A 14191-nucleotide genomic window follows, 5' to 3' on the forward strand; every position below is an offset into this window, starting at 1 on the left:
AGCTGGACTAATAAGTAGAAAGAGTAAGAAAAACAGTTATACAGAAAAGGTTGAAGAAATGGTTTTATAAGCAGCAGCTTCAGACATTATTTTAACTTCCAGGTATGTTGTAATTCATTACAGTCACTTGTTATTCAAGACTACAGGTGAGACCAACAGTCAGCTTCATTTGTGGGAAAACACACTCATGTTAGATATGGGGGAGTGTCTTCCCTTTATAAAGACAGTCTATCCCTGTGTTTATCTACCTGAACCACAGATAAAACATCTGCCAAGAACACTTTGTCTGTTTTAGAGCGTCATTTGTCTACATAACTTCTTAAAAACCCTTTTAGTCCTAAGTATTTACAACACCTGAATTTGACCTGAAGTATTCACATATATAGATACATATAAAGGTGAAAAATTTAAAAAAAACCCACTATATACTCACTTGTCATTTTTAATATGTTCATAAAGGCGCTTGAACTGGCGGACTTGGAAGGACAGAATTCCCATCAAAACCACCACCATAAGCAGAAAAGGATAAATGCGTCGCTGAACGAGGTTCTGCATTTCAGCTGTAACTCCTACAAAACAAGACGCCATGCTTAGACATCGTAATACTGCTGAACTAACATATTTCTGCTTCTCTTCTTGCTTCCATACTTTTTGTTATACTGTAACTTCAGCTGAAGGGCTGTGAATCAATGACACATTCATTTACTTCAAAGATCCAATGTGACAGCTGCTGTTCTTTTTAATCTGAAGCACTACGAGTGGAAAGTTTTCCATTAACAGGGTGAAAACCAGAGTAGAAAAAGAAAAGAGCTTATCAGTTCTTTTTGCCTATTAACTTCTGCTTATCTGCTTACTGACTTCTCCTTGTGTCAGAAAAGTCAACGCAATAAAAGTCAGCATTCAAATGAGACTGAAGAATAAAACGGGACTTCTTGAACATGTTAATATCAAAACTAACTAGTACAAGACAAGTCTTGATGAAAAAGCTTATATATCCTGGTTCTAATCAAATTATTTACCTCAATTATTAGGACATAGGAAAGTCTGAAAAAACCCTATATATTTAAAATTTACATTTTAATACTATTAAAACCTCGAAACAAACTCAGGATTTTCACCTGTTCTAAGCTTTATTTAGAATCTGACAAGCCAGAAAAAGATGGCCTCAACTCAGTATAGCTCCTAGAGGGACTAAAATCAAAGGCTGATAGTCCAAAGAAAAAAGTTAATTAATCATTCCTTTTCCAAACTAGCTAGATACCTAAAATGCACAGAGAAGAAATCAGGGTCTGCCCCTCTTCTTGAGTAAGAGGAGGGGCAGACACTGATTTCTTCACTGCGGTGACCAGTGACAGGACCCAAGGAGCAGCCTCAACTGTGTTAGGGAAGGGCTTGGGCTGGGTATTAGAAAAAGGCTCTTCCCCCAGAGAGTGGCTGGGCACTGGCACAGGCTCCTCAGGGAAGTGGTCACAGCACCAAGCTTGACAGAGTTCAAGAAGTATTTGGACAATATTCCTGGAACATGGTGTGATTCTTGGAAGTCTTTAAACATTTACACTTGTCAGCAGGAGCTTTTTATTTGCGTTTTTGTTGTGGTTGTTTTTGTTTTTTTAATAAACTAAAGCTTGAAGTTTTATTTCCACAAACATATTTACTCTGCTGTAAACCATGAGATGACAAATAGGTGTTCTGAATGCATACATACCCAGTAAAGGTACAACACCAGAAGCTATGATGTACGGCACACACAGGGAAAGCAAGAGGACAGAGATTACGGGTGCTGCCAGTTTACGGATGATGAAGTGTAAGTCAATGTTACGAATCCCATTTGCATATACCTAAAATGGAACAAGTTAGAACAGATCAATTAAGAAAGCCTTGCTTTGCACTTACAGTAATAATCAGAAGGTTTTACACAATTCTCCTTATGAAAGGAAATGGGTGTTTCCATGGCCACAGCTGAAGAAGAAAAAACTCTGCCAATTTACATCATGAAGGTTCCAGGAAATCATTTAAACAATGCCTAAGAGACCAACTTAAACTGGAACAGAGTTGAGATTCAGTTGCAGGAATGCAAGTGACCTTCTGAAAGATCATTTCATAGAGCTGTGGACAATGGTTCTGTGGGTGACCTGGGATCACTTTGCACTGTTAACTTACTAGAAGAGGAGCCTGTATAGGCTAATAGAATAAATTATTACATTTTGTAATGGGCAGAAAATAGGATCCTTTTTTATTTGGTGGGGCAGACCAGAGCCTCTGTACATATAGTCTGTGCCTGAAAAAAAGGCTTCCACAATTCTTAAGCTTCTCCAGTTACTACCAGAAGCTAAGGTCAAAACACAACCAGATTAAGCATGGGGAAAAAAACAGTTTTGAATGGCTCCCAGCTACAGCTAAACAATGGCCTCTGTGCCACAGCCTGGAAGGCTCAGGAGTGTGGATAAACAGCCCATGGAGCGTGTTCAGAATGGAACAGGGAGCCGTGGTATGCATCAAACATACTCCCAGACTAAGACTGTATTTCTGCAGTGTGGCAGCTGAAGTGATTTAATAACGGACTATGTGCTAGACTTACTCATGAGAGGCACCTTGTGTACAGAGGTTGGGACATGCACCACAGGCATCACATACAGTGCAGGGCTGAAAAATTACCTTCTGACAAACAACTGAGATCCTTCATTGAGATGACAACTATGGAATTTAACAGTTATAATCAAGAAAAAAAATACTTCTAACAGAGCTACAGGCCATGTGCCTCTAAACTGCTCAGAGAAACTGTTCTGCGTTGCTTAATAATCAAAGGGGAACAGAAATTGTGTCTTTCATCTCTAGTGATCTATGAATGGGGTAATCCCTACAGCTGCAGAGAAAGCAAAATTTTGTGTTCTTGACTTGTGGATGTAAATACTGCCCAATATTTGGACAAGTATTTGGACACATACAATTAATCTGAAGAAATAATCATGCTTCTTTCTCATTTTATTACAAACCTGAGAAAAAAGCATATATGTATCCAAAGCATTTTCTTGAATTCAGATTTCTGATTTTTTGTTTTACTGTTAAGTGTACCTTAATGGATTAGGCTATACAATTTAAAAGGTTTTTACAAGACTAGTTGAATTCTACTCAATTACCCATTACTGCACAAGTAACACTGTTTTTTGACACACAGTTAGAAACATAAAAAATGCATTATGCAGAAAATTCACATGAAGAATTTTTCCTACCTGTTCAATAACAGTTTTCAGCCACCACTGGGGACCCATCAGTGTTATGGCAGCAATTATTTTGGCATGCAGAACTCCAAGAGCCCAGTCCTAATTTTGTAAAATTTATAGTGTTAGCAATAACATTATCTTTAAAAAGTCTGACAACCAAAAGCTTTAAGAGCAATGTGTTAATATTACTTATAAGTTAAAATATAATTACTTTTTCATTTACATGGGACATTGATCCACAGAGATGACATCATCTGCAAATTCCTAAGAAAAAGAGAATGCTCTCAAGATTAACTAACATCTGTAAATTTAGCTCCCTGGGACCAGGAAAATCACTACTTCTATTAAACCAAAGGCAAATACAAAATAAAAGCATTAGACTTAAAGCAATTGACTAACATTCTGGTTAAAAACGAACTTACATAAAAGGAAATTAATTTCCTTTCTCTAGAGAAGAATAAAAAAAGATACAAAGATGATAACATGCATTAGGAAACAAGTTCTTCTGAAGTTTAATTATTCCCAAAACCCTACCTGATGTAAGAAGGCTTAAAGCAAAACAATGGTCTTAACAAAAAAAGTCATACTCTTTGGTGGAAAATTTATGTTTTGACATAAACTGCACTTATTATGGTATGGAATTAGGACACTGTAACTACTGGCTTCTAGTAAACACTTCACATCATAAGTCCATCCTTTCTGGATTACAGATATTTGTAAGAGATTTTCAATAAAACCTGCCAAAAATAGAATGCAAAACATAGGCTGATAAAGTGGAATAACCAGCTAAGAACTAGTAAGGCTTGGGACATCACAGACTAAATTAACTTTCTTAACCTGCTGGGGAAATACATTTTCTTGAACTGATTATTTAAAAAGACAACTTTTGTTAATGTCAATTCTAAAGGATTTTAAAAATTGTTACAAAAAAAGCACCAGTGTTAAAGTTGATTCACGTTTATTTAAGAATGTAACCTCTGCATAACTCTTTTGGGAAAAATGGAAATTTGTCTCAATTTTGATAGTTCCTTGTTCACTTAGAACAAGTCTCAAATCCCACTTATCCTATATTTTGAAGAAGTTCTGCTACATGAAAATAAAGCTTGTCAGTATACTTCTTTTAAAACTTTTAAGGAACTATTATGCAATAGTAAAGAATTTTTATAATCTCTAGCATTACAAATTCTTTCCAAAATTGTTTGGAAACCATGATCATCTACCACTGTAATTATATGATGTCCTGATTTTCTGGTCATCTACTCAGCTCAAAAATATACTTGGATTTTAAAATAATGGAATAATTGAATTTATAGCCAAATTCTCCTTTGCATTATGGCTTTCAAACATTTGGACACTGAAAGTAAATGAAAGCTTAGGGCAGCTTAGAAAGTCACTGTCCCTGAACACTCTCTTGTTATTTAGTAATGGCATTCTAGATGCCTGAGTTATGGTTCCCTCAGATGGGTTTCTTTGAGTTATGACTTCTTAGGTGATGGAAGCATTTGTCATTCAATCCTGTATCTTCATTTCATCTCCCAACTTGGAGGACAGAAATTACATTCAGCCTGTGAGACGTGACTGAAGAGTAATAACACATAACTACCTCAAAATTTTGTATTAATGATTTGACAACTCTGGCCAAAATCAGCACGACCCTAAATAATTTAAAAATTACATTCATAATGTGCCTCATCACTGAATTGAAGTCTTACAAAGAAAAAAAAAATACCAGAACCTCTTGCTGCATAACTACATGCAGAAAGCTTTCCAGCAGGATTAGAGTATGTGCATCTGTGCACACATACATATAGATATACTAACTTCTTACATAACTTTACAATTATGCTACTGAAAAATAGCTGATCACTGAAATGCAACCTCTGATGTCATCTCACAACAGTTCAGCTTTTCATAGTTTAAATTCCTCAGCATATCCTTTTGGTTCAAATAATCCTCACATCCAGACTAGCTGCCTTTTATCTGCCACATACAAACACATTTGCGGAAAATGCTCTGAAGCACCGAATCCACGTGAAGCAAGGCAGCCCATACTCCTTACATCAACAGCAGCAAAAGAGTGGGAGCAACTGACCTGCCAGGGATAGAAGAGAGGTGTTTGATCCAAAGGAACTCTCAAAGGTGCGACGATGACCAATTCAAACAAAAGACCAAGCAAAAGCGGAACCACACCAGCGAGCAGTATAGCCACTATCAATGTCTTCATTATCTAAAAAAACCAAGACATTTAATTAATGTATTTACCAGAGGATTCTTAGTTTAAATTAAAAAATGTAATTAGAACATAAACACACAGCCCCGGTAAATAAACCCCAAAACTACATAGACCTCTATTTCACACATATACACCCTAGAAACAATTTTTACTACATACATAGTTTTGCAATGCAAGTTTTCAAGATTGGGTCCTATTCCATAGGAAAAGGAATTCCAGAAAAAATCATGACTGTGCCTACTAGAATTCATATAGTTCTAAACCACAAAGTCACACTGACTGTTATCAATAGGGAATACTGTCCAAAGGCACTTCAATATATAGCATATGCCCGCTCATATGTTGGGAAATTAAAAAAAAAATTCCAAAACTGCCAATTTTTTCTCTGGAACAAAACCAACCTTAAAAATTCAGTCATTATGGAATATTTGACTTAAAAATGGAGGACTCAGAACACAGTATTTGAATCTTTATTCTAAAATTCTCCTAATTTAACTGCATCATACAAAGTAGCCTGACTTAATTAAGAGAGTAAGAAGCAGCAAAGAACAAGTAGAAATTAAGCTTTAGCTATGAATTTTCTTGAAGAAGCTAAAATCAAAATGATGGATGAGGTATTTGAGAAACATGGTAGTACATGAAGAACATGTACAGTGTAACAATTCAATAAACACATTAAAATGTCCATAACAAGGTACATTTATGCTATTGATGTTTAAAGGAACTAGCAAGAAATCTACTACAGAAATCCTCAAAATCAACACCAAGATAAAAAGTTGGGGTATGAATTTGTTTTCATGCTGAGAATGCCAACTCCTCAAAATCAATATTTTTGAGGAAAATATCTTTATTTGAACCATGCAAGTTCAACAGCTGATAAAGATCTTCCTGAAAATATGCATCAAGCTACTTTGTAGAGATATGGTCATCATAATCTATCAGCTTTATTAGGTTTTCCCATTTGATAATTTCATGTAACTAAACAAGTAAACAGTTAAGTTTCCAGGTTTATGTGAAAATGTAAATGTTTTTGAGAACATGTAACATATGCCATAATAACACAATAAATTCACTTTTAAAGGAAAACAGAAAAATATACACATACATATATTTAAACATATATACACACAAACATATTTACACTAATTGCCTTCCAAAAATAGTTAGCCTAGGCAATGGGAACGTAAGCTGCAAAAGCTTCAAAATGGTCTGAAAAGCAAAATGTAGTATATATTACAGGGTGAAGCCTCCAAGCAAAAAATAAAACAAGTGCCATTAGCTAATTTTTTGGTAGTTCAGTACTTTTTCTCAAGACTCACCATGAGAGACCATTCTTTGACCTTCTGGAAAATGACTCTACGACCCTGCGGCATCCAGGCCACCAGCACTGTCACAGCTCGGATAGTCAGCCAGCACACATAGAGACCGCAGGCAGCTGTGTACAGCTCATGGATTTTGGCAGTCCCCGTCCAAAATGACATTAACCACCGGCCAGCGAACACTGCAAACACAAGCACTGTTACATAGAGCAATGCTTCTGGATCTATTAGGGAAGGATGCTCATTAAAAAAGTACTTCGCAAATTTACCTGAAATATCTCTGCATAAATATTATTCATCATAAAACAGTTATTTTGGTACTATACACGTAATGCATAAAGGTGTGAAGCACTATGCAAAGGGCTTCAAAAATGATGCCAAATAAACACATAGAAATTCTTTTCCACCTAGATTTTCATTAGGACAGCAATTGACCTGACCTACAGCAAAACAAAGCACTGTTCAGAGCCTAAATACTGATCTTCAGAACTGCAACAGCAATCATGCATTAGTGTGTAAGCTTGAACTTAAATTATACGAGCTATCTTTGGGTTGTTTCACTGTCTCATGTAATTTTTTAAGACTTATTGATGGGGCTTCTGAAGTTCTCTGACAAAAATGGGAGACTGATTTTCTACAGTTCATTTTTTAATAGTGTTTTCATTTCCCTAGTATTACAGTGGAATTATTTTATGTCCTACTACTAAAACAATCACAGAATTTATAACTTTGATCTTAACACATTATTGACTTTAGGATCATTAACAGAAGAAATAAATTACATGGTATTACAGCAGACAGGTTATGAAATTCTTCATTAATAGAAGAAGGTAATAAATTACATAGTATTACAGCAGACAGGTTATGAAATTTATGCTGGTTGACATGGCTTCATTTACTCCAAATTATTTTTAAAAATACCAAATGTTCTTGAAGTACTTATTTGGACATTTTAAAGTGATATACATGCCACTTCACAAAATCTCCTAGTGATGTGTCAAAATCACAGAAGGATAGAGTATCTCAAGTTGGAAGGAACTCCTAAGGATCATGGAGTCCAACTCCCTGCTCCTCGCAGTACTCAACAATGGCACCTTCAAAATATTTAATTAAAGACAATACTGTAGAAGACCTGGAAACAATCTACATATTTTCCTTCTCGAAACAGTAAAACAGGTGCAAGAGTTTCAATTATTTTCCAGTCAATACTACCAAGATTGAAGCATTGAAGCCCTGTCCTCAGAAGAAAATTATTCTACAACAAAAAGGGTACGGCAATCTCTGTTGTTTAGATTTTTAGATTACAATTTGATGACAAATTATTAAAAATTAGACTAGTTTCCATATTTTTGCCTTTTGATTTCAAACAATGGTTTCAAAACATATGCCATAGTTGGCCATGGCAACATACTGAGTTGTTTTTAATGATAGTTTACCGTAATAGACTCACCTGGTAAGGTAAGGCAGATAAGACTAGCAATCAGTAATGTTATGCACATAAAAACAATCAAAAGAAATATCTGAAAAAGGGAAAAAAAGGAAGGGAAGTGTGTAAGAAAGTTATTTAAGCAAACCCCAAGAAATCCCAGTACAAAAAAATACATAATCCTAGAAAGGCAGCTAAACTAGGATGTTCAAATACTAACTGATGTTTCACTATAAATAAATCAGCAAAAAGAAACCTAACCCCAGTACATGCAGAACACCTGCAGTGTTGTGTATTTCTAAGACTTTCCATTAACTGTTCCAACATTAAAAAATAACATATGAATCCAGAATGACTTAAGTTCTTTGCTTTGTCACATAAAAACAGACCACCTAAATTTCTGCACTGAGCAGCATGACTCCCATATAATCCTGAAAGATTTCTAGCTCTGTATGTCATATGAGCAAGACAGTGGTTTTAAAAGGAAAACGCTGCTGGCAAAGTTCTTCCAGATGTGCTCAGGTTTCTGTGACCAGAAGCTGACAATGAAGCTGGTTACTCCTCAGCCAGGTTTTCACCTTACCAGAGAATTAGCATGTACTTGATTTTTTAAAATATTTCTCAAGCACCAGGTGCTATGAAATTCTGCTTCACTAACCATCAAAGCCACACAACAAGCAAGCTCACTATGGGAAAGCTAATACCTTATCCCAACAGACTGCCAAGAGAAAGTTCAATCTGGAGCAGACTTTCCTTGACAAGACACTTGGGTATAAAGGAAGGAACCTTCAGATGCAATACCACACTGACCCAATGTTAGCCATTACTTCCATTCTTCAGCTGCACCTGAAACCACACCAAGTGAGCTGTGGTGCAGTTTATATTTAACTCAGAGTTCTACTAACAACAAAACAGCTATCTAGTTTAAGCTGTATATTATTCTAGAAATGTAAGTATTTGCCAATAAAATTTCCTTTCTAATTTTAAGGATTTAGAACTTTCAAGCATTATACGATGCCTTTCTATGTTTAATACAGATGCAGAAGCAACAGAAGTTCTCTGTTTATTTTCTTAATAAAGCAAAATAATTCTAAATACCCTTCAGCTACAAGACCAAAGTATGCCCCCTTGAAAGCCATGCCTTGTTAGAGGCACACCTGAACTACCTGTTTTGAGAGGGGCTTATTGTCTTTCTCTCCATTACTTAGTGTAAAGAAAATAACATGTCAATTGACACATAACACTCAACATATAGGGGATCTGTAAATAAAACTGTACTTGAAGATCTTACAGGCTTATATATATATGAGCATGACTGCAACTCTATGTTTTGAAAGCTGCAAACCATATAAAACAGGATCCACCATGTGACTTCTGACAACGTGGAATAAATCTTTCTTAGAAAAAAAAAACAACTTCTCAAATGCCTTTTTCTTTTCTCTTGGTATATTAGGTATACATACCCTGAGTGGGAATTTTAAAGGCCTACGATAAGGCTGGAAACCCACAGGTCCTCCCTGTTGAAGTATGGCTTGATGGGCCGCATGGAGACCTTCTCCCACAACTGGAATGGCGTTATTATTGCGAGCATGCTGGTTGTTAGGTTGCTGATTTGCATTGTTTTCGTTCTCTTCCTGATCACCAAGTAGGTAAGAATGAAGATCCCTGCAACAATCAAAATTTCAGTTTTGTTCTGTTTGGGATGAATGAGAAACTTACAGAAATATAGGCCTACCCAGAATCCATACAGGTTGTACAAAACTAATACAGGAGTGCTGGCAGAATCTTGATTAAGTAAAATAAGCCTTTTTGGTAACATACTCAATATCATCATAAACACAATTTAGAAGGAAAGTGCTGCTGTGGATGCAGTTAGAATCCCATCACAAGGGAAGATCACTTATCTGTTTGACTGCTTTAAAAACACCACCTGGTATTAAAGGTGCTGTGCACATGAAAGGAAAATGACATGGATATTTCAGTTCATGTAAGCACACAGCTCTACTGACAGCTTTTATGTTACTGTCACCAAGCTCTATAGGAAACAAGGGCCTTCAAACCTAAACCATACAAGGATGGTGCTGCATTGCTATGGACGTGCTGTCAAACTGCAGAGGCAGGCAGTGTCTTTCAAAAAGATTCTAAATTGCTCAAACCTGTTCACAGCTTTTTAAGAATATGAATCCCAGGAAAAAAAATCAATCTACTTAAAAATTATTCTGTTGATGTTTTCCACACATACAATTAGCAAAATTTGAGTCTGATTAAAACTGAATATTTAGAACTTAATTTTCCTCAACTTTAGCATAGTAAGGTATGTGGGGATACTCTATTAGCAATGAAATTTACCCAATAGTTTGCCTTTTGGGAACAACAGAGCAGAAGATTTTCATATGTGCTAAACTAAAATTGCTGAGGAGGTAATTTGCAATTGTCCTAAAGAGCTGCAACAGTGGAGTAAGAAAAGTAATGTCTATCATAATCTCTAAAACTCTTGTGTTACACTATACTTAAACATAATCAAAACTTGGAAAATAATTAAAACTTCTTCAAAATGTAAACCAAGAGAAGAGGGGGTGAGCAGAGTTTCCTTATGAGAAACTAAAATAAATATTTTGGGTTACACTGAAGAAAAAATCTTTCATTCATTTGCTCACTTTCTCAGACATAACTTGGCAAAGAATAATTCTTGATCCTAAGAGTGCAACATGGTGGGAGAATGCCAATGTACTTTGAAGTTAAACTGAAAACTGTACAGAAACAAAATCAACCTTACTTTTTTCTTGACTAAGTTGGCAAACAACTGATGAACTAAAAAATAATTTCAAGTGCTAGGACTCTGCCTGGCAGTACAATAATTTACTTTATTTGACAAAGAAATGGTTCCATCCTTCTCTAAAGTCTGAACTTGCAACTTTAGAACTGCTAATTTAAGTTGCTTACTTCTTCAGCTCAATGTTCTAAATTATTTTTCTTTATTTTTCCTTCTTATAGTAAGAAATCCAAGAAGTGCACATGAATTTTATTCAGATGATTCATGGAAACACACTGCTGACATTTATAGCCTTATTTTCATATCATAGGGAGTGAAGAAGATGTCAATCATACTTTTACAGATTTCTTTCACTAAGCAAATGCTGTAATGGTATACCAAAAGAATTACTTGTCAAAGGCTAGTCCAGAAGTATGTACATCTACTGCTTAGAAGAAAGCAATCACTATAGAAGTTTTTCATAATGTCTTTATCTGTAGAAGAGCTATTAAACCTGCTTGTTGGGATAACCTTCTGGAAAGCTCCCCTCATGTGTAAAGGCCCAACTGGGCACAGTGGTTGTAGCTGATTTTGGATTTCTGTACTTACAGCAAGTATCCAGCAGTAACAGTCCATGCTCGTACAAGACCTTTCAACCACTGCCTTGTATGTCCTTGCTCTAACAAAGCTGGAAGCACCACCTGAAGCAAAAGCAGCTCTAGGGAAAGTTCACTTACTGGAGCGTCACTGGAAACAATGGAAAGAACACAAAATCAAACACAAGGAACATTCCAATAGAAATATTTTACACTGAATCCTATTAATGCCACTACAATACAAAAACACATTGTATTTTGCCAAAAAGGAAAATTCTTCATTTTTTGTTACGGTTTTTCCATATATACTACCCTGAGCAGAGAGGTTAGCCACTTTGAGGTTAGCCACTTTGGCTTATAACAAATTTAGGAACAAAACATTGAGAAAAATTATATCTAAGAATATAGTATGCATCTCTATTTGCATCTATAATTGCTGTTTGAATTATTATTCAGAAATAGGAAAGAACTGCTATAATTAAAAAATGCAGTTACAGATATTCTTTTACTCCTGAAGCAATGAAAATCAGGAATGAGTGTGTTAAAAAAGCAAACACAAAAGGAACTTCACTATCAGAAGTTGAAATGGGAAGTGTTTTGAGGGCATAAAGCCCCAAACAGTTATCTTTACGGAAGGAATACAAAATGCTTCTTTTTTCAAGCAGCTTTTCATTTGTCACATTGTATGATGTAGCCATGTCCTTTACCCTTTACTTCTCTTAGAACAATGAAGATTAGATTAATGGAAGACAAAATAACATAACAAAAAGTGTCACTTTAATGCTCAGGGAGAGCAAATACACTTTTTCCAGTTATACAAACATTAAAAAATCCCATCTTTTTAAAAATAAATGCTCACCTGTAGAGCATAACATTATATGGAAGAAAGTTAGGCAGGAGATACTTAATAATGCGTATAGGAAGCCAGAGCATGAGTAGTACAATTGATCCAAAGACAATCTGCAATTATAAAGTAAACAAATTAGTCCAAAAAGTAGAAACTACCAAACCTGGTTTCCCACTCATCTCTGACATGTTCCCTGGGGTGGTGGCTAGCCCAGGCTAACAGCTGAATGCCTCCCCAGCTGCTTGCTTATTCCCCTCTTCAGCTGAATGGGAAGGCAAAACAGAAGGCAGGCAGGACTGAGATAATGGCAATTTAATAGAGAAAGCATCAAGTAAGCAATCAAAACAGTAAGAATTCACTCTCTACTTCCCATCAGCAGACAGACAATCAACAATTTCCTGGGAAGTCAGGAAGGCAAACACCATAACCATGAACATCCCCTCCCAACCTCCTTTCTCACAGCTTTTACTGCTGAGCATGATGTCATATCCCTTTGGTCAGTTCAGGTCAGCTGTTCCAGGAATACCCTCCTTCCAGCCTGCAGCTTATTCACTGGAGGTGAGGGAGCAGGGCAGAGGAGCAAAGAAAATGCCTGGGTGCTGAGCAAGCACTGTGCAGCCATAGCCAACAGGCCTGTGTTAGCAACACTGTTTCAGCTGCCCATTCAGGTGCAGAAGGACATCTGAAGACACTATGAAGAAAATCAAATCCATCCTAGGCAGACCAGTTGACTACAATGCCCTTGCCAAATAGGACTGCAGCTGAATAAGCACCACAACAAGCCTGCTGACAGCTAGAGCAACGTCAGAGAGTTCTTTCTTCCCCTTTCCCCAACACCAGGATTGCTTATTTTGTATTCCTCTCTTTTCTAAGTGGCTGACTTCTTAAGCAACTTGCTGAAGCATCAAAAGACCTTTCAGTTCCTATTTCTTCACATTTCAAATTGACTGAAAGACCAAAATTCAGTAGGGGACATCAAGTGCCTGAAGACAATGCACTTTTATGATTCCTGTTTCCTTAAGGAACAACCCCATGAAAAATTAAGTACATTTTAAACACATTCTTACAATTTATATAAATGAAATAGATTAAAGATGTGAAAAAAAAAAGAGTTGTGTTTAACTAGGTCAAAAAGAAAAAATCCCCTTCTTCCCTTCATACACAAGGCATTTCTTTAAAATACAGAAAGATAAACAGAGCTTGAAAGGTGTGATTTATTCATTGAAATGGTAAATGATTACCATTCTGGATCCCATATTTTAGCATGAAGCTAGTGAAAATTCTGAATTAATTAGCTGAGCAAGTCAAAAGGTGAAGTTCAAGTAACTGCCTGTTCAACACTTATGTATGACAACATAAGTGAAATCATGAGCAACCAGTAGATCTTGGCTTGTATTTGCACCATGAAATTTCAGGCAACTGAAGAATTACCATTATCTAAGGACAGAATGCTCAGAAAGGTGGAAAGGTCAACTCCACTCATACTGAAGGGCTCTCTAACAAACCAGGATCTCTCTGAGCTTTCACTGCTTAAAGCAGCTCAGGTGTAACAACACAGTACATCAAACAATGTTCCTGGTGTGTCAGCTTACACAGTTCATGTAACATTTATGTCAAAGACAGTCTGTGACCCTTCCTTTGCTGCGTGCTCAGCAGTGCTCAGCAAACCTCAGACAAACAACTGAAGGGAAAAAACTCTCAAAGTTTTCACTATCTTACACTGATAATCTGGAAACAGCCACCACTGACTACAGCAGCAGAATCCAATCCAGAATCTGTCCAGAAAATTACTCCCTC

General features: G+C 36.3%; 1 protein-coding gene across 2 annotated transcripts in view; it reads right to left on the minus strand.

Annotated features, from left to right (window-relative positions):
- The window catches only part of MARCHF6 (membrane associated ring-CH-type finger 6), a 44436-nt gene that overhangs the window by 3248 nt on the left and 26997 nt on the right, over positions 1–14191 (minus strand). For both annotated transcript variants that reach the window (XM_005484281.4, XM_005484280.4), the window contains exons 17-25: positions 12407–12507; positions 11561–11698; positions 9663–9864; positions 8224–8293; positions 6774–6955; positions 5314–5448; positions 3231–3320; positions 1706–1838; positions 434–569 (exon numbers count right to left, since the gene is read on the minus strand). In XM_005484281.4, the coding sequence (XP_005484338.1) occupies positions 434–569; positions 1706–1838; positions 3231–3320; positions 5314–5448; positions 6774–6955; positions 8224–8293; positions 9663–9864; positions 11561–11698; positions 12407–12507 (1187 nt within the window). The remainder of the gene's footprint in view (positions 1–433; positions 570–1705; positions 1839–3230; positions 3321–5313; positions 5449–6773; positions 6956–8223; positions 8294–9662; positions 9865–11560; positions 11699–12406; positions 12508–14191) is intronic.

This window comes from Zonotrichia albicollis, chromosome 1 (genome assembly GCF_047830755.1).
Source record: "Zonotrichia albicollis isolate bZonAlb1 chromosome 1, bZonAlb1.hap1, whole genome shotgun sequence".
NCBI classification, from domain to species: Eukaryota; Metazoa; Chordata; class Aves; order Passeriformes; family Passerellidae; genus Zonotrichia; species Zonotrichia albicollis.